At 39.7% G+C, this 27,558-nt stretch overlaps 1 protein-coding gene across 4 annotated transcripts in view; it reads left to right on the top strand.

Moving 5' to 3' along the window:
- Window positions 1–8,085: 8,085 nt before the first annotated feature.
- SHISA9 (shisa family member 9) overlaps window positions 8,086–27,558 on the top strand; it is a 177,986-nt gene continuing 158,513 nt past the window's right edge. The window contains exons 1-3 of one of the 4 annotated variants that reach the window (XM_064389979.1): window positions 8,086–8,237; window positions 9,328–9,927; window positions 17,048–17,175. In XM_064389979.1, the coding sequence (XP_064246049.1) occupies window positions 9,404–9,927; window positions 17,048–17,175 (652 nt within the window). In that variant the 5' untranslated portion in view covers window positions 8,086–8,237; window positions 9,328–9,403. Of the gene's footprint in view, window positions 8,238–8,272; window positions 8,457–8,767; window positions 8,907–8,926; window positions 9,928–17,047; window positions 17,176–27,558 lie in introns of those variants that run through there. The other 3 variants (XM_064389980.1, XM_064389981.1, XM_064389978.1) reach the window with 3 other exon arrangements.

Below are 27,558 nucleotides of genomic sequence, written 5' to 3'. Positions count from 1 at the left end.
AGCTGGATCCATTGCCTATCTTGGCATTTATGCTGTGTTCATCACCATGGTATCAAAACACCTTTACAAGTTCTAAGTGTAACCACAGGAAAGGATCTGTAGTTTTTCCTGGAGTCCTAGGAGAGATGGCTTTGTTGTTGTTGCTATTGTTATGATTATTTAACAAGCAGGTGAAAATAAGGGATTTTACATTTTGATCTTAAGGAGCTGAGATTCCTCAGGGATTCAACTCCATAGCTGTATGCCAGTTGCCAAGAAAATTGTGTCTGTATGTGGTATAGAGATGACTCTTCTCTTGTCCCAGAAAATTCCAGCTCCAGAAAGGTCATGAAGGGAATGAGAAGGAGCCCTCATCCTTTCACACAGAGTACAGAGAGGATGCTTAGGATGGATGGAGGCAGGGAGGTGGAAACAAGAGTTGTTGAATACACTGCTGATTTTTCCTGGTTTCCCCAGCAGGGCAGGCAGCTTCCCTGAGTGTATGTGCCAGAGATCTCCTTATCCCTGTGCCAGCAGAACGTGCCTCCCTTGGGCTTCCATGGATTGATGCACAGAGACACCTGAGAGCTGCCTGAACACATTTTCAGGAACGTACAGCAGATGTGCTGGAGCTTAAAGCTGTATTGTTTGTGGAAATATTATTTCCTTAAATATTTCTGCATTTTCTCACATAATAAGCGTCAGATTCTGGCCTTTGTATTTTTGTCTTTAACTTTTCCTGTATGTTTTTTTTCTATAGCTTTTAATGATAGATTTTGGGTTTGATTTCATTATGAAGATCACTAGCATTATAAAATTACCTCATTGAAAGAAATAGAATATTATGTACTATAAAGAACATCTCAATGAGAATAAACTTATAAAATCTTGTTCCTTAGAGTGAAATCTTCACTCCATTGAATTTAATGGTAGTATTCCTGTTAATAATAATGAGTCAAGACATTGCATGCAGCTATCAATAATTAATTATTGATTGTCAACAGAACTAATACTAAAAACATCCTATGCAATGAGACAAAAAAAATTTAAAACTGGATCCAGGCTGAGGCTTTACATGGAGGATCTATTTCTGATCTTGCTGTGCAAGTGTTTTAGTATTTTCTTTTTTTTGTTAAATTGAGCTAAACATTATGACAGAAACAAGTGAGATAATTGGGTATTATGAGATATCTGCTCTTTTTCACTTATGGTCATTTTCTGTGTTGAAATATTTGCATTGTTGATGTAGGAAAATGATCCTATTGTTCAGCCATCTAAATTATGTCCTTGTTAATCATATTATCAAGACTCATGTCAACTCTTCTAGTTTGCATAGAAATTATGAGCAATTTCCTTTTAAATTTTGTTATTTTTTCTTTTTAGGAAGATCAATCCCTAAATTCACAGGAAAATTTTTTTAAACTGGAAAATCCTATTTAAGGGTTCAGGGTGTACAGAAATTACAAAGTTGCCTTTAAAAAGTCTAGCTTTCTGTCAGGTGTATGGGAGTGAATGACAGACTAATGCCCACACACACCCAAGAAAATTGTGAGTTGTCCTCTTACCAAGTATTCTGTTACAACTGGTACAACTGGCCCTATGTGTGTGTGTGTATATAAAAGTATACACATATATATATACTATTGCAATATAACACTGAAATATTCCTTTTACAGCTTCTTTACATTTTACTCCTGAGTTACTTGCCTATATTGATTACAGATTAAACAATCCATTATGAAGCTGTACTCTCAGATACCAGTGTTTTGTGATAAAACTGTGTTTAACCTTATTGTACTCTGCAATAATCTCCAAAATACATGTATTAGGGAACAGATATCCTAAATATTTTATTAACATTGGATTATATTTAGCAGGTTAGAGATAATCTGCTGATTTAAGTAAACACTACAACAAAAAGATACCACAAGAATCTGCTGTCAGCATCTTTTTGCAAGACTTCTTAAGACTCCCTGATGTGCATTTCACAATGCAGTTAAAATACTTTTATTTGTCCTATTATTTATCCAGCTGTGGGATCACTGCACTTTCACAATAATAATAATAAAAAAACCCCAAAACTCTAGGCAAATATATGTTATAAAATCACAAAAAAATTATTTTAAATGTTCTGCTACACATTAGTTACTCTACACATTAAATTTTCCGTTTAATATTGGCTTTTATGCACAGAGCAACAAAATTAGGTTGATGCCTTTTCATTCAAGATAGTAAAACAGACTACCTAGACAGATGTTCTAGATAGATATTGCATTTATGTAGGTGTAACAGAGTTGCACTGTGCTCAGAAATATGAATGATGAATACTGTTAGCATTATCAGAACGCTGTCTAGAAAGAAAACATAAGGAATGGCATTTATTCTTCCACCTTGAAATCTTCCTGGGTTTTTGACCCATCTGTCAGTACCTGGTTGATAGGTTATTTCTTCTCTCTGGCTTTCATGCTAAAGGACAGAGGAGCAAATCCCTTTGGAGCCAGCTTTAGCACTGCTCTTTACAGTTGGCTGTCAAGTGGAGTCAAGAAGGGACAGTTGCTACCATCTGCCTAAAAGCGTGGTCTGGAACCTGTGTGTGTATTTGTGCACGTCAACAGCTTTCCAACATATGGGCCTAAATTTAGTTTCTGAATTCATTATTGGGCTTTCAGATATGTGACCCGGTTTTCAGATGTACTGACCACTCAGACATCTGGTGGTTTCATGTAAGCTGTGATTATTCAGCATCTCTTGAGCAAAATCACTCAGTGCAGTGCAGTTTCCATTTTAAATCAGTGAGCAGACAGTTGTTGAATTTAGTAGATACTGAGTTGGTCCGTGGATGTTTAACCTTCTTGACATCTGACCCTCTTGCCAGGCCTACAGTCACATAAGTGAATCTGACAGACACCTGAAAACTGGTGACAGCATCTCCTGACACTGATAACTCTGTCATAGAATTAAAAAGGTATCACAGAACTCTGGCCATAATTACTTTGTGCCACTTATTTCCTCTGTCTCGTGACTTAGCATTTTAACATCCTGAACATCTTTTTAACAGTGAGCATCCTTTAAAAATGGAACTGTCAAGAGAAATTTTCTTATTCATAAATCTGAAAATTCCTGCATCTATATATTAGTACTATATGTAAGTCTCAGAATACATCAAGCTCCTGATGGGCATGTTGTGACAGTGATACAGGGAGACATCATTAAAGCTTATTATCAGGGAAGCACACTAAAAAAGTCTAATTTTCAGTAAGAATTTTTGATTTTAGTTGCTTGACAGAACATTTTGGAAGACATGCAAAATATATGGTGGCTAAACTATTTTGTTAGTTAAGTAATACAGCAACTTCACATTTCTGTGAAGAGCAAGTTGCTCACTTCTGAGGTTTACAACTCACTTCTATAGCCCTTGAGGGTTATTAGTGCTGAAACTGGCAGACTTTATTTGACTCATCAGTTTGACTTCTTGTTCTGCCTTCTATCCATGGATGTTCCAGGCCTGAAGAATGCACACTGTAGACTAAACTTGTCTACCTCTTCATCTCAGTTGCTGAGGAGTTTTAGAAGAAGTATTGGTTAGATCAGCTCCTCAGCTGGTCTAACATATGCCAGAGTCAAACAGCAGATGATCAGAAAATTTTCTCTCCTATGTGTCCTGCTCTATATCTAAGCACAGCTTCTCTGTGCTCAGACACAGTACACAGCCTATTATACTCACTTTAACCTTGACAATTTTTAATGCTATTTTAGGCCTGTGTAGAAAGTCTTCCTTTCTGCCTTGAAAAGTTGAACTCATGGGAACAAAGGTGGTTTGCTTTTCAGTTGGAAAGATACAAAAAGCAGTTCAAATTTTTTTGATCCTGTGTAGCTTTTATTTATCTTTTTTATTTTTTTTTTTTTAACAAGATAAAGATTTTGTTGGCACAAGTTTGCAATGATCTGCAGAGCCTTCTTTGTCAGCTGCAGTAATCCTCAGACACCTGGCCAATCACTCCAGATCTAAATTCCATGTCAGTCTAATTTATAACAAGTAGAAACGTACCTTGTTCACTGGTACTTGCAATACTGCTACAATTCAAAAGTAACGTCTGTTTTGCCAAAGAGAGAAACTGGCTGTCAGCTTTCCTTGTTCAGGATCAGAGCAGTAGCTGTGCAACAGGCAAACCCGAGGGCACAGCTCGTTTTTCAGCTGCACTGCTGGAAGCTGCTTTAGACCTGTTGGCACTTTCTTCCCACTGCTGTATACTGAAGACATTTGCACTACACGTGTATTTGCTCTTGTATGTTTATTTTCAAGTACTCTATTTACCTTCTACATTTATCTGAATTTTCTTAATCTCCTTTGAATTAAGCTGAAACTACAAGAACTCTTGGGATTTCATGAAGTCCACTCCAAACGTTGTTGCAGTTACTGTCTGCCTCAAACCCAACCCACATAATTACTACAATTTAGGTTTTACAAGAAGACTAAAGAGGAAAAATATTAGGTTATAAAGGTAATTTCTACATTATAGAATTGCAATAAATTATATTCCTCCTCAGTAAGCTGTAAAACCATGTCTCTCATGGTTTTTCATTCATGCAGCACCTCTTTGCTCATTAAAATCTCTTGATGGTGATTCCTTTGCTACATACAAAGTGTATTTTTTGATACCTGACGACAATAGCAAAGAAGTGGTCAATGTGAGATGTTCCTGTTAAAATTGCTATGAATCCATGAAATTATGAGAACAATCTGCTTCTGTCCTAGTCTGTATGTGCATCTTTTTTAATGAAAAGGGAAAGGTTAGTTAGAAGATGTGTGCTCACTATTTATAAAAGCAGAAGTGTATTTAGTGTCAACACAGTGCAGGTTGGGATTTCACACACTGTTGTACTGATACATTAATGATTGCAGTTATTGGTTAAAAGAGCAAAGGCTTATGAAATGTTTGCTATGTAACTAAAAGCAAATGCATTTTAACCACCCAGCAAGACTAATACCTCTGGGGAAGGACACTGCTCATAGAGGAATGACAGAACTTGGTGGGGCTCTCTGATCTATGCAAATTCAAGAATGTAGGGTTGTTAAAAAAACCCTCAGACTTCTGCGTTGTGTGATTCAGGGTGTTTACAGTATTTGTGAATCATAGGATTTTTTTTTCAGTATCCATAAACATTATGTCACTTGTAGCCTCCTTGATAAAACACAGTTCTTTAACTCTTTCTTTAAAGAGTTCTTTAACTCATGTCTGCTAAGACACTTCTTCCAGGTCTCAAGCTTCCCTAGTGCTGCCCAGCAGACATCTTCCACCACTGAACGGTTCTTTCAAAGGCAGTGATTGCAAACCTGCTGCCCCTTGATCTGGCACAAAAGAACCATCACTTCTTCTGTTCTCCAGCCACAAAACATTTTGTGTCTACATCCAGACACCCCACTACAGCATGAAATGAGTACCAAGGAAACAGACGCTGATGGCTTCATTCCAATTTCCACACAACATTTCTTATTACAAAATACCTTTCACATCAATAGTGCCTGAGATCAGGCCTGTCTAGCTGTTTCTTATTGATAGATATTCTCAGCTCTGGAATGTCTGTTAATAGTAATGATTGAGCTATAGGGCATTTTTTGGGAAATAATGATTAGCTAGAAAGTTCCACTGACTCAGTGCTCAGCAAAGGACTATTCTCTCTGTCAGGTAATCAGTCCCAGGGAAATATTCAAAGCTTGCATCAACATTGTTATTATAAACAAAAATTAAATACAGAATTTTGAACATAATAATTGCAATTGCTCCATATGGTCTAGTTCTTCTATACTCTTTATATTTGCCACCACCCCAAAATTCAGGTTAACTCACTTTCTCTCCTAATTTTACTCTTTTTCAAACTCTCTTACTTACATAAAAAACCTCTGCAAGAATCAGTTCTGTATACAATTCCACACAAAATTCAATAAATCAAGTATGAGTATGCAGCTTCCCTGTGACATGAGTATACATTGCTACTGAATTTACCAGGAAAGGTGCCTATTTTCTAGGTTAAAGTTGAACCACAAGCATTGCCATTGATTCACATCTTCTTGGTGAAAACAAGTAAAAGAAATTAGAGGGAAAATATAACAAGAATTTTGTATATGCCTAGTGCCTAAAGTAAGAATTCCACTTAATTAAATGGATATACACTTGAGTAAAGAGAACCTGTAGGTTCAGGTTGAAACATTCATCCTCTCAGTTATTTCAGAAGCAAAGAACATTCCTTATGGGATAAATCTGTAGAAAAGTAGGCAATTATTACTTGCCTTAAAGCAATGTCAAAAAGAGATGTCTTGAAATTCTTGAAGTCTTGAAAGTAGAAGATGATGGTGTGAAACCAGGAACTCTTTCATGTTTCTCAACTTGTTAAGCATAACTGAAATAAATAAGACATTTATTGACTAACTTAATTGTGAAAACTTTTATAAAATCACACAATGACCCAAAATGTGCCTCAGTACAGTGTGTAATACTGATTTCTCTAATCTTGTTTCATTTCCATTATTGTAACTAGTGGGTTTATATTTTGGTCATGTAGGTGTTCTTAAAAATATATGCTGTGAAGCCATTAAAGCACACTGCCACAGGTCTAGTGAAAATGGTTTGTGCCCCAGTCTAGAACAACTCCAGTTCACTACTAGAATTCTGAGACATGGTACAGCTAAAATCACTGCTAATACAACTAACTGGCAGAGAAAGATTAACTGAAGCAACTTATAATTAATTCAGGGTAGCATGATTTATGGGTTCCATGGGTCTGATCCAAAATCTATTGGTGCTATAGAAAATGTTTTTTTCTCAAGAAGGTTTGATCACCCTCCTGTTTTTTTCCCAAGCACATGTCACTTAGGGTTGAGTTCTGATCTCATGAACCCGAATCCCACAGATGTCAGGTTCTAGCCTAAACCCTTTGGGCTTCTTTTTTGTAGGGGAATTCTTAAGGAAAACCCTAGGAACTCAGCAAAACAAGAAACTTGTACCATATTTAGTCAGGATTAAGAACCCATAAAATAAATCGGTTTTGAATGTTATTATTTCGGCACATGTATAGCACTAATCATGCAAAATATTTAAGCAGCTTTTTAGCCGTCAAATCAACAGGGAAACTTGCATAATCTTAAGTGCTTGACAGACTGGACCTTAAATGTCTCTAGGTGCAATAATAAGTATGGTAAAGATTCATTTTGTGCAGTATTTTCAGCACAAACTGCATCACAAAGTGTTAAATAATAAATAATAGCAGAGAGAAGTATACACAAGGGAGGAATGATATGATTTCAGAGGAGACTTGAAAGGGGATGTTGATGAGGTGGAGGTTTTAAGAATTAAATATTAAAACCCAGAAAGGCTGGTTTTTGGCTGGGACTGATTGTTTTTCTCTGCTGAGAAAAAAAGGGGCTTTCTAACCTACCTCCTGGACAAGGATGCCAGGCTTACTGTCAAACTGTTCAGTGGAATCATCACTGTACTTAGAGTCTATTTTTAAGAGAAGGCAAAGGATTGCAATTAGCAAACGACAGGCCTCTCAGATTCCAAACGTCTGCTTTGTCCTCTGCCTCACCTTTCCATTTATTTACTGCGTAACAACTCCACACGGACTTGGCCCAAGTTCCTGAAGAGCGCCGGGGATGCGGAGGGAGAGGCAGGGCAGGCTGGCATGGCAGAGCCCAGCGCACCAGCCTTGCCCAGAGCCAAGGGCAGCCCTGGGGCCACGGCAAGGCACTGACAGACGTGCGCCGAGGAAAAGGGAAGCGGCGTTCAGCACCAGCCCACACTGTTAAATCACGCCATAGTGGGCTTATTTCCTACATTTGGTGGCAGCATAGTATTCAGGATAATATTATTGCTACTTGCACAGGTTACCGCCGAACCAAACGACAGAGATGAGAGAGTTAAGTAACGGCGATGGAGAGCGAATCACTAAAAAGTCTTTCCCAGAGTCAGTTCTCTGATTCGGGAAGTTATTTCAATTCTGTATCTCGCAAACAACCCGCTGCCTCACCGTGCCCTCTGGAGCCAACTGACTGACACTATAAGGAGATTTTTAAATAAATGATGTGCAGGAGCAGCTCATGTTTAGCAGACAAAGCCCTGCTCGGCAGCATGCACTGCGAGCACCGCTGTACCTGTGCTCGGCACGCCGGGGCCGGGGCAGCGCCCGCTCCCGCCCGGCCTTAGCGGAGCTGCGGCCCCATGGGCGCCGCTCCGCCCGCGGCACCTGCCTTTGCCTCGCAGGTGAGTGCGTCTCCGGAGAGCGCTCGGAGAGGAGCGCTCTACTTATCGGCAGAGGAGCTCTCCTGCCGCGGAGCTGCCCCAGACTCGCCCAGCCCAGCCCAGCCCGGGCCGGGCCGGCTGCCCCCGAGCCCGCTGAGGGAGGCAGGGGACGAGGCGGCGCTCCCTCGCTTTTGGAGGCGCACCTGTGGGGAGCGCCCGCCGGGACGGGAAGTCTCTTATGTAAGGGATGGCGGGGAGCGGGTGAGGGGGGCGAGGCGGGGGTCGGCTCTGCGGCGGGGCTGATGCGAGGACCGAGAGCCCCGCAGAGGGGCTGGAAGGGAGGAAGAGAGAGAGAGGGTGAGAGAGAGAGAGAGAGGGAGGGAGAAAGGGAGAAGTCGCCGGCCCCTCAGCGGGGCTGCCGGGGGGGACAGGCGGGCGGGCAGCCCCGTCTGTGGCACGCAGCTTCCCGCGGCCGCCTCAGAGGACGGGCTGGGCTCTCCCCGCTGGCACCGCGCTCGCCCGCCCTCCACGGCGCATCTCCCTTCCCCGGCGGCTGGATGCCGCGGCCGGTCCGTCCAGCCTCCCGCGCCCTGCCCTGGCAGCCCGGCCGCGGGCGGGGCTCGGCGGGCGCCGCGGGTGTCTGAGGGAGTTGTGCGAGAGACCGCGCCGGGCTGCGCGGGGGAGCGGAAGGTGGGTGCCCCCGGCGCCCCGCGCTGGCACCAGGCTGCGCGGGGAGGCTCCTCGCTCGCCCTCTCTCCTCCTCCCGCCCCTGCAGCGCCCTCGCCTCAGCCCTCCCGCTTGGCGGCCCCTCCACGCCCCTCTACCAGCCCAGCGCGGTGCCCCGCACGCCGCCGCCACCTCCACCCCTCGGTCCTCCTCTTCCTCCTCCTCCTCCTTCTCCTCCTCCTCCTCCTCCTCCCGCGCTCTCTCTCACGCGCACTCCGCTCCACAAGTGCCGCGCGCTCGCTGCTCCGGAGCGGAGCGGGGCTGGGCTGCGGACCCTGCGCGGGGCTGCGGACCGTGCCCGGCCCGTTCGGGGCTGTCCGTGGTGCTGGAGGCGAGCGCGGGCTGAGCGGACGCCCGGCTCCTGACGGAGCCCCTTTATGTTCAGCTCCTGGCGCAGCGCAGCATCCAGCAGCTCGAGCGGCGGCGGCGGCAGCATCGCTGAGCCGGGGCTGGGAGGCAGAATGGAAGGCTTTATTCGGCTGCTCTTCGGCTACTTGGTGGCGGACCTTCTCACGCTGGTGTGTCGGGCTCAGGAGAAAGCTGGCCAGCAGCTGGGGAGCTTTGTGGTGCTCTCGGGAGGAAACCACTCCAGCCTCGGGGAGCAGATAGACCCCTCCGAGCCACCTCCCACCCCAGACTTCTGCAGGGGCTACTTTGACGTGATGGGGCAGTGGGACCCCCCCTTTAACTGCAGCTCGGGGGAGTTCATCTTCTGCTGTGGCACTTGTGGCTTCAGGTTTTGCTGCAAGTTCAAGAAGACAAGGCTGGATCAAAGCACCTGCACAAACTATGAGACGCCGTTGTGGATGAACACTGGGAAGCCTCCTTCCCGCATAGACGACCCTCTGCATGACCCTACCCGGGATAAAACCAACCTTATTGTCTACATCATCTGTGGGGTTGTAGCAGTCATGGTGCTGGTGGGGATCTTCACCAAACTAGGGCTGGAGAAGGCACACAGACCCCAGCGGGAGCACATGTCCAGGTAAGGCTGAGTGCCAGGCAGCAGGGTCCCCTTCCCCCCTACCTTCTGCCCAGCCCCTAGAGAGGAGAGAGGAGCCCATGTGTCCCTGCCAAACGAACAACTCCTGCCAGGCAGGCTGCATTCCCCTGCAAGGCGACTGAGAGAGACCAACTTTGCTGAGCAGAGCTCCTGTGGTGCCCCCAGCCCAGGTTATCACAGAACATGCATATTGAGGAAGACGAGGGATAATTGTGGAGTCTGCACAGACAGTAGTCCATTTTTATCTGCAGTGCCTGACCCTCTCCCTAACAAGATCCAGCAAGTGTTCCCAGATATACTGTGCATAAATAGAAAAACAAATTCTGAAACCAGCAACACTGAATTATAGAAAGCCTGATGTGTTCCCTCTTCCAACAGTTTCAAAGATTGGAAAATGTTTTTACTTCTCAACAGAAGGATGTAAACAAATGCCATCTCACCCTCCCTCTCCAGCTGCAAAATGGTTTTGGCAGGACCTTCCCTACTCCTCCAGCCCTTGCAAGTGTGTGAGCTATTTGTAAAATTTCTAAGCTGTGAAAATGAGTCAGGGTGGAAGGGAAGAGGAAGACACAGAAAGGAAAAGCTATTGTAGAATTTCTTAACATTTTTTCAGTTACTGTTGAGAGGTAAAAAATGGAATACGAAAGTCTTGCCTCATCCATGTATGTGTGTGTTCTAACTGTCTCCACGGTGTAATGGCTGAGTTATATCCAAGAGAACCTCCCCCACCTAGAGTTAGGAATGCTGTGTACCATCTACTCCAGATCCTGGCTGCCTAGTGGTGGATAGGCAGGTGGGCAACTCGGGACAGAGCCCAGTGTCTTTAACAACATATTCCAAACCAGATTGTCACAGCAGTTCAAAATCAAGGCATAACACATTTGTCAAGTTTGCAGCCCGTCTGATTCTTTATGCTAATCCCAGGCACATGAAAGTAAAGCAGATGGGGGGAAGGCATTAAAAAAGACAAACAGATCCATTAAAGAGTCTAAATAGATCCCAGCATATTGGGCAACTTCAGTGATGAAATACAATGAAAGGATACCTTCTACTGGACGTGCAGTGTGGCAGAAAACTTGCCCTTGCCCCGAGTGCTAATGGTGTAGCCCACAATCTTTAAAGCTTAGATGAAGAGTCATCCTTTGAAATACAGTCCAAGAGATCAACTCAACACCTGGAGCCTCATTTTTACTGAAGTTTCTGCATGACTTTTGATTAACTGCTTATTTTGAAATGAACAGAGAAAGTCACAGAAATACTCCTGAAAATGCATCACCAGTTCACGAGCTATTATTTGCTATTTATAAACTGGCTGATATGGATATGCTTTACTACTGAGGAAAAAAGCAGATTGCAGAAATTTTAGTCAACCGAGTGTGTCAGTGATACTTCTGGAAAGATGGTTTTTGTTGAGGAAGGTATGATAATCCCTTAGACATTTTAGACATGAATATAAATTGAGAATATAAATTTTGAATACAAATTGAAACAATACATGGGTCCCAACGTATTTTTTAAATTTTAATCCACAGAGCTTGTTTGCAAAAAGCTCTCCCTTGCTTCAGTCTCTCTCTATAGGGTCTTTGTGCAGGCAAAAAAAAAAAAACAAAAAACATTCACAAAGCCCAGAACAGAGTGAAGTTATAGCCATCCCTGTGAATTATGGCTTAAATAGGTCCTGCTTCTGTGAGTAGAAATATTTGCTATGTAAAGTACAGGTGTGAAGTATTCTGAAAGGATATTCTGCCTCAGTTTATGGAAGTGGAATTATGGGGGATTGGAAAATCATTCTTATATCCTTGAGTCATGTATGCATAAAGATTAGGTTTCTGAAGTGGGTCTTAGCAAAGGTCGTCTGCTACCTTGATTACTTAACAGCGTCTGTGATCTTGTACATGAATCTGTTCAAGGCAGGATTATATAGAAACTTGGAAAGTCATGATCACATGGCAAAACAGTCACCCACTCAGTACACATAATAGCTAGTCATATTCTGAAACAGAAGATCTACAGCTTTTTTTTTTTAATAAGTTCTCTCTTATTCCAGTTGTAGGATAGGTTTAACATTAATTTGAAAGGGAATTAGATTTGTAAATCCCTTTGCAATGTATAAATATATTCATTGAGTGAAGAATTGAAGTAACCTCTTAGTCCTCAAGTGAGTGTTTAACTAAAATATTCCATTCTAGCTCTTTTTACACTACTAATGTTCTGAAAAAAGGCTGTAATACTTAAAAATAATTTATCTGTTCAAACAGTTACTAGTACCAACAATTGACATAATATGTAGGCTGTATTCATAGTCACCTTCTTTTATAATATTCATCACTACAATATCAGAAAAACAAAGCAAAAAAGAACACCTCCTACTTTTTTTTTTTTTTCTCTACTGAACCTTATTAATAGCAGAAGTTTAGTGCATCGAGAGTGTTAGGTAGGCCAAAGCAAAAGTACTAAGTGTTACTCCATTTTGGCTGGCAGCAAGAAACACATAGAGAATGATTTGTAATCTATTTCCTTAGCTAAGATTGTGTCCTTTCCCTTGCCTAGCCAATGGCTACATGAAAAATTTGAATCCCTTTCATTTCTATGAACAAATTCACCTAGGAAAGGGATAGTACTGCTTATCTAAAAAGACAATGCAGAATGGAAACTGATTTTTTTAATGGGGGCTGATTATTTAAGAAAAATGAACAACTAAGTATAACTGATGTAAATGATACATTTCCATTTTTTGATTTACTAAAAATATTCCAAAATATGAACAGAGACCTGACACGTGGGAATAAGAACATTGACTTCTAAATAAGAAGCAAAACTGTGCCACACTTTTTAATTTCTTGCAGAACTTCATCTTGCAGTCAGTAGATCTGCTGTTGAACTAAGACACTGGTGTGTGTAAGAGTGGTACAATATTTATAAAGAAAGCTTTCTTTATTAACTGAGTGTAGTTTCCATACAGCTACCTTTCCTTAAATTTTGTTTACTACTACACCAAAACAAACCAAGGACACTCCATTAACATCACTAAATTTTCCTGATATATTTGACAATGAAAAAAACATTGTGGAAATATATTTAATCAGTGAAAAAAATCCATACAAAAAAGTCTCTTTTGGGTGAGTCTCTTTATCAAAAAAAGTCAAGACTTGTCCTTTCTTAGAGAGAAAGGACTTGTTACTTCTTTTGTTTTGGGGAGACAGGCCAGGTATGGCACTCTTGACATTTTCTTTCTGTTGGCATGGAACCGTAAATCTGGAAGATGAACATGGAGAGTGCAGCACAGAATTAACTCAGCATGGTGTATTTCACTTTAGACCTTGCATGTTTTGTTTCTCCTTGTTTTAAAATTTGTTCCTTGATGTTAAAAGGAGATGAGTATTCCCTTCAGCTACAGTGCCCAAGACTAAGCAGCAATAGTAGTATCCAGAGTAGCTCTTCCTTTCCCCTCCTGTTTTTGAGGAGAATAAGGAAATCAGATGGTGTAGGAGGGAGCTATGGCAGAGGGAGGGAACGTGGCAGTGTTGTGCATGAGGAGACACAGATTTGATCTGCCTGCTGAAGCAGACCAGGAGCTTTGTTAGGCATATGAGGGCAGCACATTCTTGCTGCTTGAGACTACACCAATGGGCCTGCTAGGCTCCATCAGTTCAAGTGGAGAATTCTCTCTCAAAAATGAATAGAAAATGAAAAAGCTTTACCTCTGTTGCATGGAGGAGTTTATTCTGTAAATAGAACTGCACCTTTGTCTTCTTCCTTAATCCTTGTGGAGAATGTGCAAACAAACCAAGACCTGAAAGGAAAATGTTTACAATCATGCTCTTATGCTGTAGCTCCTGTTTTTTAAAACAGTGCTTCTGGCAGTGTGTTACAGTCTCACAAATATTGTGAACCATCTGAGCTCTTCTTTCTCCCTCCACACGGAAGAAAGTGCCCAGTGCTGAGCTCAGGACTGAAGTCTTTTATTGATCATTTAAAAGACATGTAGTTGGGTCCAAAACCGGCCTGACTTGCCAAAATCCTGAATCCAATGTGTGAAATTATTTCCCTTATGGGTTTTGACCCAGTTTTGGAGGCAAAATATGACAAGTGACCTTTCATGAAATAACTTGTGTTTCAGCTTGTACCCATACGGGAGATGCATGGCTCCACATGCTTTATATATGCTTTATAGCAGCCCAAGCCAGTATTACATATCCAAAAAGAAAACTCTTATGGCAAGACAAATGCTGAAGTTTTGTGATACTTGGATAGTTCTGGGCCATGAACTCCTCCTACATAGGTAACACTTCTCCATTTTTGTAATATTACAACCAATATCCCTGCACTACTTCCTGATTAGAAGGTTTTCTTGCACTTTGTATTTCCTTAAAAAAATCATCCAGTAGGTAAATAGGTGTAGGTAAAGACCCTCTCTGTAAAGCTTAACTTTTCAATGTGACTGACTATAACAGTTTCTTCAGGTAATGAACAAAATCTATATGACTAAATTTAGGTGAGAAAAATGCATGAAGGTGTTTTAAAAGTCTCCTGGCCTATGTGGAATTTTTCAAAGCAAAAAATCTGTTCAAGGATTTTGTCATGTACTGGGGAACAAGCCTCCCTTTATCCATTTCATTATGTGGACAAATCCCTAAAATAACAAAATGCAGGTACAGCATTTCCTTTGTACTTCAGTGATACTGAAGCTGGTACACATTTTAACTCTCTCTGACATCAGTGGAGAGTAAGGACATGCTCTCAGTTACAGGAGCTATTCTGCCCTGGGAAGATTGTGCAACTTTGGCTAACACAGTATAGGTGCTGTGTTATTAAAACCAGAACTTGATGGTGAGTAGTTAATATTTTCTTAATACAGAAGGAATTGGACAGGTAATTCCTTGAAAACCATTTGAAAAAATCTACCCTGAACTGATAGAGAACTTAGCATTTTCATAGACAGGCAGTAGTTCATCTGCCATCATACAGGGTGTTATTTAAAGTCTACAGCAAACAATATTTACCATGAGACTAAGAGCAATGAGGAAAGGATGTCTGAAAACCCACTCTCACAAAGTGGGGAAATACTTAGATCTCACTGTTTTAAGTCCCACACTGGAGTTAGGAACTTTCATTTACTTTTTTTCCCTTCCCAGAAATGTGTCCAGCTGCTTCTGGAATTAGAATTGATATTGATGTCAATAATTTCCTCTGTATAGAGATATATTTGCATAAATTGACTAGATATTAATGGTTTTGGTCTCCACTTATTTTAAATTGTTTTTGCAATATAATGCTTTCCTTTTTCATCATTTCTACATGTCTTTGTGAGATCTCTTCTGTTGAATTTTTATTATTCTGCTATGTAGGCCAGCTCTGCTATTTCTGCAGTCTAAGCACTGCTTCAAATGGGAGCATTACTCTGATACCATTAATCATGTGGTTACTGTCTTCTGACCTTTTCCAGGATCAACAGAGTATTCTCTAACATGTTGATCACAACTGTATCTAATATCTTAATAACATAATGTTAGTCATAAACACAAGAAAACATCAGTATTGTTCAGCTGTATAAGCAATGTTCCAGCAATCTGAAAGCAAGATTCAGCTCAGGATTTCTCTCTGTAACTTAAAGGAAACTACTTACTTTATAATAATTAAAAGTATAGGGCTGCTTGATTGAGAAATCATAATGTCACAGAAGTACAGCAGAGAGCTAAATGGCACTTGCCATGGCTTTCACCAAGGAATGTCCTTATTTTTCATTTATTTTTATATTAGTTTATAAGTCAGTATTTCTTGATGCAGTATCTGGGACACTGTATATAATTTTGTAGAAAATTAAACTAAACTGGGCTTAGTGCCCAGCAAATATGTCCACACCCTTAAAAAATTGCTCAAGAGGTCTAAAAATTAAAAACAATAAAACAAAAAGGAGGTAAATAATGGTCCTTTATGCATTGACCTGAATAGAAAGGATTTGCAGTGAAGACACTGGTAACACATACTACACATACAAAGCTTTCCTTTGCCTAAGGCAACAGATCCTGCAGGTGGGCCAATTATTTCCTAGGGCACAGTAGTTCAGCAGGTAGCTCTGGCACACAGGTAAGGACTAATCTGCTCCTGTGGAACTCTGGCAAAATAGCACAGACTCCCAGACAGAGTTAGATGTTGCCATGCTGGGAGTTTCAGAGCTTAGAACTTGGTGAGTAACTCTGGCTGCACAGGGCTGAGCCGGGTGTGTGTGTTTATCCGTGTGCCTAAGGATGCACTTACACTCAGCAGGACACTCTGGTCCCTGCACAGTCACCAGAGCAGGATGAGTCTGTCTGACTGCCTGGAGCCCTGCAGGACAAGCCCACAGGCTGCACCAGCCTGGGCCTGGCCTAACTCAGGAGCCTTTTGCTTACTCCCTCTTTGCTAGCACAAAGCTTTCATCCTGTTTCCGAACTGCCTTCAAAGGAGCAGGGAGTGTTCCTATGCAAGCTTTGCTCTATGTTAAAGACTAGGACGCTCACAGAAGTTAGAAAAAGACCTTTTTGATCTCCCCATCTGGATGAGAAATCCTTAAATCTCTGCTTACTGGATTTCTGCACGGAAGTTATATGACTTTTCAAATTGAGTGACATTTTTGAATGAAGACTGTGAAGACCACTGTGTTGTGTGTGCTAATTACAAATGCATGTGTGAGAATTTCCTTTGAAATTGGTAATCTAGGTGTGAAGATAAGCAGTTTGTGAAAGGTGTAGCCATGGGCTAGGTGCTGAGGTGCTCAGCTAAACCAAGATGGCAATAAATGTTACTGAGCACATGCAGTGGCAGAATTCTACAAGGCTCAAGGAGCTTAAAATATATTCCTCCAAAGCCAAGATACCTAAAGAACTTAATGTGTTTCTGTGTTTTACTTCTAGCAACTTTAGGCTGTCAGTAAGACAACCTAAAAAGAGCCTTAGGTGTGAAGTCTCACAATGAATTTACTTCCCTGCCTTTGCTGTGAAGGGAGCTGGTTTCTCCAGCAGACATTATGATCGACTGCATCACAAACTGAAATAGATCTTGGAACATATTGTTAATGTCATACAGATTTTGCAGATTCATTCTGGTTTTGTTTGGATTTCAGGGCTCTTGCTGATGTTATGCGACCTCAAGGTCCTTGCACAACAGATCATATGGAAAGAGATCTAAACATTGTAGTACATGTGCAGCATTATGAAAACATGGAGACGAGACCTCCTCCAAATAACTTACGTAAGTTGCATTTTGCCTTTATCAATAGCTGGAATGCTGGCACTGAAAAGAGCATTATGAAACTAATATTGCTGAATGTCAAATGAGGATCCACAGTACATGGGTTCTTGCAAATTAGAGATATTCATTTTCTCAGAATCAGGAAAAATTAGTTTTCTAGTGCAGATTAGTGCAACGGTGAGATAATAAATTTTGAATAGGAAAAGTAGTTACTGTATTTAGTTTTAATTAGTTTTCTTGGTTTTGTATCTTTGTCTTCTTCTACCTGTTGTTTTTGTTCAGCTCATCAGCCTTTGCCTTATTCTGTGTTTTGTTATACCAAAATACCAATTGTTGTGGTTACAGCTGAATTTAACAATATGTTTCATAGGGCTGTAACAGCCAGTAGCAAAGTGGTCTCATTAGGCTGTTAGATCATATCCACTAGTATAGTAATTAAATACTTCCCTGGATAGCATCAAGTTGTATGTGGTTTTCATTTTCTCAAGGGAAAGATGAGAAGATTATTATTTTAATTTTTATATAATGTTTTTATTCTGTATGTGCTATTACATGTTTATGTTACTGAAGGCAAGAATAAAGTGCATCTTGGAGCTTCAGGTGAGATATGGTGACATTTAAAGTGGTTCTGAAGTCGTAGTCAACTTATTTCCCAGTCTGTATTAGAGCACAATACAGATCTTTCTCATGCACAGATACATATTTCTCTTGCTGATTAACAATGCCACTGAAAATTTAATTTGAATACTTATTTATGTAACTTATATTCAGCCATATCTTAACTATATATATATATATATATATATATACACTTAAATTATCTATCTATTTACTAAATTAAGTTCAATATATTTATAAAATAAAAAGGTATCATTCAGAAAAGTTTAGATTGGTAGGCAGTGGGTGGCTTTATTCTGTGCTGTAGATCAGTGTAGATGTGCATTTTACTGCAAATATACTTTTACTGCATTGGTATTTGCATTTTGAAACATTTAAAGCATATGCACTCATCTTTTCCTTAACTATAGAAAGAAAGTTTGCTTATAGTTGGAGTTTTATTTGGACTGCACTGGGCAGTTATTGGTGCTTTTTTTGGTGGAAGGGTCTAAAGACAATGGAAGAAAGCAGCTCTGAGTGCTGCCTGCACTCCTGGTGCCTGCTTTGTGGGAGAGGCTGATGGCCATTCCTTACGTGCATCCCTAGGGAGTAATGGGAGAGAATTAAAGCTGTGCCCTCGAATAAGGGTTGCACATACAGGGAGATGTGACACCTCATCATGTGACACCTCATCTGCCTGCCCTGCTCTCCACCTGGGGCTGAGCAGATGTGCAGTGCAGAGAGGGAAGCACACACCCTACCTGTGTAAAAACACCACTTCTGGAGGGGAAGCTAAGCTGCTCCCTGTCAGAGGTGCTCTGGCATCCTGCAGCTGGACTTCTGAAGGGTTAAGGAGGATGGGAATGTGCACTGCCTCTCTTTTCTCTGTATCAGCTCCTTGCTGATGTCTGATCCTTCACATGAACGTGTTTGCAGGAACGGTACCAAATAATAATGAAGTTTGGGTCCATTATTTTCTCTCAGATGGGAAGTGTTTACTCAGAATCCCAGTTAATGAAGGCGTCAGAAAGTAAAGAGGTTCTTGCTGCATTGATTTTATCTAGATTTTTGTAATGATCACACTGAGATATTTTGCTTAAAACTCTTTGTATATATTACAATATACAACATAACACAGCAAGCCTTTAAACTCATTGTTTCTCAGATTTGAATTCAGATTTAAGCCCTGCTTCTAGGAGCTCTTGCATATAAACACAGCTCAGGGCCACATAGGTACTGCATCAAGGAACAAAAAACCACACATTTAGTGGGGTGTTGGTTTATGCTGACCTCAGACATCCATACCACCTCTGTCTCACACAGAATATGGCCCTCTGGCACAGAGGGAAGAATTATATGTGAAGCAGCTTTTGCACCACTGCAATTTACAACACAGAAGCACTGCTGCTACTTTGGAGCTGTCCTAATCCTTTGGGTCATGTATAGAGGCAGTCCCAACAATGCTTCTTACACATCTCAGGCATTCCTGCTACAGAAGGAAACCTCAGAAACCAGCAGCTCTGATGGTAGCTGTTCCAGTCTTTAATCAACATTATGCATAAAGTCAATAATTTTAGATTGGTAAGTGCAAAGCTTCATGTGGTGAAATTACTCAAAGCATCCTGTAACCAATATTGCATATATTTCCTTCATAGCAAGTGGAATGTTGTTCTGTATTTGTTGCCATTCTATTCTCATAAACTCATGTAAAACATGATTACATGTCCTACTAGAATTAGCCAGAACATCACAAGCAATTGAAATCTGTTGAAAATGTGCATTTATGGCACAGGAAGAAAAATCTTTCTGTAAAGAGAAAATTATTAAGACAAATTTTCCAAGGTCAGTATCTTAGCAAATCAGAATTTTATAGTGAAGTTCTGAAACAATGCAAGAGTTGATATTACAGACAGAAACTTTGGCAGTGAAGCATTACCTACTACCAGTGCTGGAAAAGTCACAGGCTTTTTTAGGGCACTTTAAAATAAGCAAATTAACCATAGTGAATCACAGCTTTCATAGTATTTACTTACAGAAAATGAGATTGTGTAAAATTATTGCATCATAAACTTTAATTTGTATTTTTAAAGTTTTCTAAGTTACCAGCTTCTGTCTACTTGCCATCTCATAATGAGACTTAAATATTTGAGGTTGATGTACTTTTCACATTGATCCATAAATATGAATTGGGCAGGAGGAATTTCTTAGTCATTGCATATCCCTTCCATACTGTGTCTTTCAGACAAGCTGTTGAAGGCCAAACATTATTAAAAATGTTCTGATTTGAATGTTCATTTGCTCTTTCTATCCTCTTGAAAACATTTTGCTGATGTTGCCAACATGTTTGGAAAGTGTTTTGTGAAGGGAAGCTCTTTTGTCAAAATGACAAACTTCACATGATCTCTGACACTGAAAATGAGTGTGTTTCTGTTTCTGGACTGTTTGTGACCAGAGGACAAGGATTTTCTCTGGTGCCTGCAGCTATTTGCCAGAACTCAGGCCAGTGGAAGGCCAAAAGCTCTTTTCAGAGTCTTGCAGTTTACGCAGTTGTTTGTCCCTTCTTTTTTGATATTCAGAAAAGAACAGACATTTTGGAGGTTCCCAAGAAACAGGTTTTTCTTTGCTCATGTGAATCCAGACAACCTAGATGATTTTTATTAGAAAATATTTTGTCTTTAGTGGTTGTTGTCATAATTTTCTTCCAGTACTGTGCTTTCCTTAGGGTTGCTTTTCTCGTCTCCTTCATTCATACACATTAGAATGTGGTGGTGCTTTGTAAACAAGCAGCACATACCTATCAAAAAGTGCAGCATTCAAGTTTTCTAACATGAGATGTTAAATAAAATAAAGTTAAAAAGCTACATTAAAAACATCAAACCAAAAGCAAACCTTTCTGCAGAATTTGACTTGTTATGTTCATCCCTGACTTTAAGAAATGTTAAGAAAGCAACAGCATTCAAGGTATTCTTTTCTCTTCTTGTTTTGCTTTTTTTTCCCCTTTTTTTTCTACTTATTGTGTTAGAAGTAAGGCATTTATTTAACTTGTTGGGTTTATAAAACTGATGGAGTGGGAGTTAGGAGGCTTCACAGCTACATCCTCATTTCTGAAACGTGATTACTGCTATTATTTCTGATTCATGATCTGTGATAGCAGAGTGAAAAAATACTTTAGTTGGTGCAATTCACAGTCACTTTCCCTAATGATCAGTAAAAGCTCTCTTACTATTTCCCAAGAACCAGCCTTGCACTAGTAAATTTAAACAATTTATGCAGGCTCCCATGATAAAGGTGATTTTAAAAGAAATCCAATTATATATTAAGGGGCTTTTTAAGATGAAAAATGTTCTTAGTTATTTTGAAATATATGAATTATTTCTTTATTTTGAATTTAACTTAAAAAAGTGGATTTTAAATACATGATTCCAAAAAGGAAATGTTGCACTGTTTTAAATGGCCAGCTTTAATACTAACTAAAGATTTGCAGCACATGTGATTATAATGACCTTTTAAAAAATATATTCAGTGTTGTGTTTGCTGCTGCATTTGATTGTCAGTTGTCCTGGATACTGACTAACAACAAATGCTAATGTTGAAAACAAAGCTATGCTATCTCTATAACTGGTGCCTCATGATAAGTTAACTTTTGTTTTTTATTTCTGTGTAGAGGCAGTAGGCATTTGAATTGGAGGATATTTTTTGAAGTCTTTGTACATTACAATAAAAATTCTGTATTGCATATCCATGTTCTTCTCCCCATTTCTGCACATAGAAGCTCAGCCTGTGTTTTCCTGTGGCAGGAACTGTCACTAGTTTGACACTGTGAAAATAGAATTCACAAGAATATTTTTCAGGCTTTCATCACTAGTGAATAAGCCTTATTTTGTTGTCTTTGGCAAATTAATTATTTTTATGTTTAACATACGTAATGTATTTAAATCAGATGATTCATTGTCTTGCATTGCCTAAATGTAATTCCTGCTGTTGGTCATTGGAAATAAGCAGGGAGGCTTACTAAGAAACTTCAGTAAAGAGAAGTCCTGTTGTTCCAAATGTAAAGCTCATGGAGCATACCAAACATGAGAACTGATTTGCTTACACAGTAACTGTTGGACAATTAATTGCACGATATTGAAGAAGTTATTGAGGATGTGCAGCATTATTGTAACATTGTGCTTCAGGTGACAGGGGCCTTGAAACTCCACCAAACCACTCCACCAAACCTCTTGGTAGGACTGAACAAATGACATTGTTGGGCTTTTTGGTGTCTGGGTTGTTTGATTACAGTGAAATGCTTATTTAGACCTGGCTTTGAGCATGGGTGCATGTCCCAGAGGAATTGCACTATTTTCTTCATAAACTTTAATTAGCTGTTAATCTGCTCACTTGGAAGGGCAAAAGACTCAGAAGTTGAGCTGTGCAGACAGGGTCATGTTCTATGAGTAGAAAGATGGACAACACTAATAAGTTTTCAGCCAAGAAAAAGATAGTTTGAGCAGACTGACAGAAGGAGTGAAGAAGAATTGCTGAGGGAGTGCTCCAAGACAGTGAAGAATGAGGGAGAATAAACTGGCCAGCTTAACTGGAGAATGTCCTTAGTGCACAAGAGTCTACAGTGCTGTGACAGAGGGGACTGCAATAGTCAGCAATACTGGGAACTTGCTTACCTTTAAAGCCTTATTTTTCACTGCCAGTGTGCAAAAACTCATTTTACTGGGGTTTCTGTGGTCTATACAGGAAACACCTTAACACCAAAAGAATCTTGTAATTTAGATTAAATTCCTGAGCCAAACACAAGTTTAGCTTTCAGTTAACCCTGGGAGAGAGTTGCTTATGGCATTCTGACTGTAATATATAGCTAAGAGGACAAAGTCCACATTCAAATGATACATTTTACACACTAATCATCCAAGTGAAAGCCCACACTACTGTCACCAGCCATGTCAAAAGAAATATTGTGTATTTAAATAAAAGTTCTGTTTGAGGTTAGAAGCTGCAAACTGCTTTGTCACAGCTATCTTGAGACTTTTTTAAAACCTTGAAATTAATTTCTACATACTGACTTAAACTGAAATCTTGCTACAAGTACAATTTCAAAGCATTAGCAAATTAGTGATAGAATTTTTAAAATAGAACTACAGCTATAGCAATGCATTCTAGATATCCAGAGCTTCCATGCTGGAAACCAAATTTTCCATATGTATGGGAAATGTAGAGTCTGAAAATGCATTCCTCTTCCAACCCAGTCACTGGAAGACAGTAATGTTTAATCAGTTCTGAATGTGTGTTTAGCCTCACAATCATTAATATAAAACGTTTCTAATTTACATTCCAATTTTTATTCAGATGCATGATGCTGATTTATGAGAAGATGCACTGAAACTTCTTGAAACACCAATGAATATTTTCAAGGAAGTTAATTACAACCTGAGAATGAGAGATTTGGGGGTTGTTTAGAAAAAAAAAAAAGGAAAAGAAATGAAATAACTCATTTGTCATTGACTATTGGTAGATTTCATAAATAAAATTTTTAAAAAAAGAGGATGATTTTGAAAATGTAACTATACATAATACACAATATCTATTTATTTGTAACTACACCAGTCTTCACGAAGTGTACTACGTCAGAACTCTGGCATTGCTCCTATCAAATATTAAATTCCATGCCTTTGGAATCATCCTGTTTGCATAATCTGGCAAATGAAAAAAAAGAAAAGCAAAAGTAATAGTAAACATAAAATGTTGCATGAACAGGACTGAGGAATTTGGTTTGTAGTCAAATCAAACTGAACTTAATGTTGTTCCATATGTTCAGTAGGCCTCTTTGATCTCAAATATTCTTGTTAGATTTTATTGGAAACTCTATTGGAAACTCTGTGAGGCTGTTATAGATCCTGGGTGCAATTTTAGGTTTGAGTTGTATTGGGTAGGTCTTCGTAAGCTCTGCTGCATATAAGGATTTCCATTAGAACTGCACAGTGAAGTTTTTGCTCTATCTTTCTTCATTTATTGTACCATAAGAACAATGAGATTGGATTACTGCCTTGCATCCTATCATTTACTTCTATTCAGCTTTTAATTCAGAGAAATCATTTGACATATCTTAATAAACATATTCATCAATGTAAAATGTATTTGGGAGAAATACAGTCAGTCACTGACATTATCCTTTAGTGCAAGAATTAACATTATGGTAATGAAAAATACTAAGAATATATTTTTGCATTTTATACTGCAGTTAAAAGGCAGAATGATTATTTAATAAAATAAAAGTATTGGTATGACAGAAGAGAGCATTGCTGTACTAGACTATTGTAGCAGACTTCAATAATACATCTGAAGGATGAGACTCATTTTGCTGTCATTGGGGTGCAGAGTTGTACTTTGAGATGTTGCCTGATGGTGCAGGGACAGATTTACCATCTACAAAAGGAAAAGTTCAATATCTTTGGAAAACAGTGATGTGTTTCCCTTGTGATTTCACTTTAGCTTTGCAATCTAAATTTTACTTAACAAATTTGATTAATGAGATGCTATTCCCATTATATACTACTGAATTTAATATCTAAAATTGTATTTTTTTATCGGACAGGCACACCAAATAACAATATTTTCCTTGTTGAATAACTTCCAGTGCCAAATATTCCCAGTACCAACCACAACTGTCAGCAATATCCATCATCAGTGCTTCATGCCCATTGCTATCTTTCAAGTCACTGGGATTCTTGATGTCAAAAACTAGTACAGAAAACACTGCCAAACTGGTAGGAATCATGTTTTGAAAAAAACCCAAATCATCAACACAGCCTTTTTATGATTGTATTCTGCCAGATTTGTGCTCATCAAAATGAAGAAGGATAGACACTGATACACCTTATTTTTTAATATGGTAAGAATAGCCTGACTGAAAGGCAAACAAAAACTACGTTTTGCTTTCATTGTTAGTTTGCCCTCACACCAGCTATGCTTGTCTTTTTCATGCCAAGACAACATGTTTTTTAACTGTTGACTTAGAGCTTAATCATCTCTCTAAATCCTTGAACTCCCACCCTCATATTTTGTCTCAAAAGTCATAGATTGGTTACAAAAATGTAAAATCCCAAATAGATCAGTTCTCTCTGCATATGCAGGTGCAAGCATTAAACTAATATATTCACAGCTATAAAGATACCTTTTTATCATTTTGGCTGTGCAAAACTTTGAAACTGTATTTTAGATGTTAAAATGCTCTCATCAGAAATTTAACATTCTGTAAAATCAATTCCTTCCTAATTTCTCAATCAGTCATCCCAACTTTCCCAAGCAGAATCAGTGCAGTGGTTACACAATAAAGAATAAGAGGTTGGCTGCATACATTAAAAAGCTTATGAATACAAATCCCAATATTATGAGGCAATTGTAGGATGCTACTCAGGGAGAGACTTGCACCAATTTCAATCTACAGTTTCAATCATAAATGATTTTCAGTACTTTGTTCTATGTTCTCTGCTTTACATTATAAATTTCCTTGAAATGTACATATTGGCTCTGATTCCAGTTTTATTATCATAAGATAAAGTCAAGAAGGGAACTGTGTTGAATATTTATGAACTAACTTTTTTGTTGATTTTTATAATAGAAAAAATAGTTGGGAAAAAAAGTCTCTGGAACCGTGCTACAAAACTGCATTGATAATCATTCCCAGATGATTACTATGTGGATTTGAATTTAATCTTGAATTTTTAGTTATCACATCGAAATAGCTTTCAAGATTCCTTCAGTAACATAATTTTGGTTTCAGCTCATCCATTTAAGCAACATGTCTGTTCACCCAAGCTTAAGGCTATAACTATTCTTCTGAATCTGTAGTTTGCAACATAATCCAAAATAATCTAATTGCCATTTACCATTCACTCCTTGTCAATTAGAGGAAATGCACATTTGATAAACAGCTATTTATACACATCCAAGAGCATACACAAAAGAGAATGTACATAAGAAAGTTTGGACATAATTTGAGTTAGCACTTGTTGAACTGGAAGTGCCCCCAATAAACTCTCAAAAGCAGAGCAGTTTTTACCCTGAAAAGTTTGTTTTCAGTGTGTTAGTTAACCCTTCACCAGTTAGTAACTCCAGAGCACCAGCCAGGAGAAAAAAACCCCAACCTTTGCCATGTGGACCCTTGCTCTTCAAGAGCTAATCTGATCACTTTTGAACTGCTCTATTATTTCCTCTCACCCCATTCTGTACACATACAGAGCCTTGTGTTTCCTATTGCTGTCCCTGCTGCTGGCTGGGAGGAGCTGCTCCCCGTTTGATGGATCTGGGCTGGGTTGTTTCAGGGATCTGCAGTTGCTGTTCTGGCCAGCACAGCAAAGAATGCCACGACACAGAGAGTGCAGCAAGTGCCTGCCAGCGTTTCATTTGCCAGCAGGGCACTGCACACCAGCCGTTCCAGTCCCTGGAGCACAGAGTGGCTGAGGGTGTGACTCTGATGTGGGGTAGGAACATCTCTGAGCCTTGCAACAAAACCGGGATTTTGGCAGTGCTTAGAGTAATGGGAAGTTTATGCCAATTAGATGAAATTCTGATTGGTCAAAAGTCCTAGTAAAGCTCTCATCCTCTTTAATGGCTCAAGGACTTTACCCAGGGGCACTATAATTCACCTAGGACCTCATACATCCTTTACTGAGGGGAATTGTGGTTTTGTTGTTAATGTGGAATAAGGAGAGAGATAAAGGGATATGCAGGAAGTTTATCTTACAGCTTTGCAAAAAATCCCAACAAAGCAAAAACCAAAAACAAGCAAAAAAAACCCCCCGCCAAAACCACAGCTTAAACAGTTCAGTGTTGGAAAAGGAACAATGTTCACTGGCAAGAGCAATAGAAGCTAGTTAGGGAAAAGCGCAAACTAGCAAATAATTTACCAAATTGGACCCACCTGAGAAGGGTTTTGAGAAGCCAAGAGGCTAGCAGGAGTTTTCAGCTAATGTGCTTTCTCTTTTTGCTCTGATTTGAGGGAAATTTGGGCATCTGCAAATGAGGAAAAAGTCATGTGCACACAGGGGCAAGGGAACTTGTGCTCCCCTTTCATGCTCGTGCCCTTTGGCAGCACAGCTGCTGTAGCTGAACAACTGTTGTCACCCTTGGAGGGTTTGTGCTGATCCTGAATCCCCAACCACTGAACCCTGGCACAAAATAGACCCACAGGTGGCAGCTTTCCCTTATGTAAATGGTAGGAATTTTTTCTGGAAAGCTGTGTGCACTGAGCACTGTGGATTTGTTTCACAGAGGCCCCTCCAAGTATGGAGGGCTCCAAGTGAACGTGTTTGCAATGGGGTGTTGGCCAAGACCAGCCTGACTGGTTCTGCTGCTCTGCAGGGGGGGTTTGGCCATGTGGAACAATGTGCTCATACCTTCAGAAGCAAATTCATGGATGAATATTGTGCTAAAAAAAATGAGATGGTATTTTATAAAAAGCTTCCAAAAAAGAAATGTGTTTTTTCCTCTACCTCATCAAATGACTAACTCCAGTTTAAAGAATATAATTTGCATTTATAACAACGATTTAAATTATTTCTCATTTTTTCAAAGCTCTGAGGTTGGAAAACTGCATTCATCCTAGAGTAATCCAGATTCTTGTTGAAGTTTCAAGTTAATTTCTGAACAGCCATTGATTTTATGAGGAAACAGTCGTTATCATTTGAAAAACAAACCTGGCCACCACTTTGGTTAGAACAGTTTCAAGTTTCTAGTCATAGCTCTGTACTGAAATTGCCATTAAATGCTTTACTTAGATAAATGAACTCC

Source organism: Passer domesticus, chromosome 15 (genome assembly GCF_036417665.1).
Source record: "Passer domesticus isolate bPasDom1 chromosome 15, bPasDom1.hap1, whole genome shotgun sequence".
Lineage (NCBI taxonomy): Eukaryota > Metazoa > Chordata > Aves > Passeriformes > Passeridae > Passer > Passer domesticus.
The sequence above is the reverse complement of the archived record's forward strand: the minus strand, read 5'-3'. Positions and strand labels throughout refer to the sequence as shown.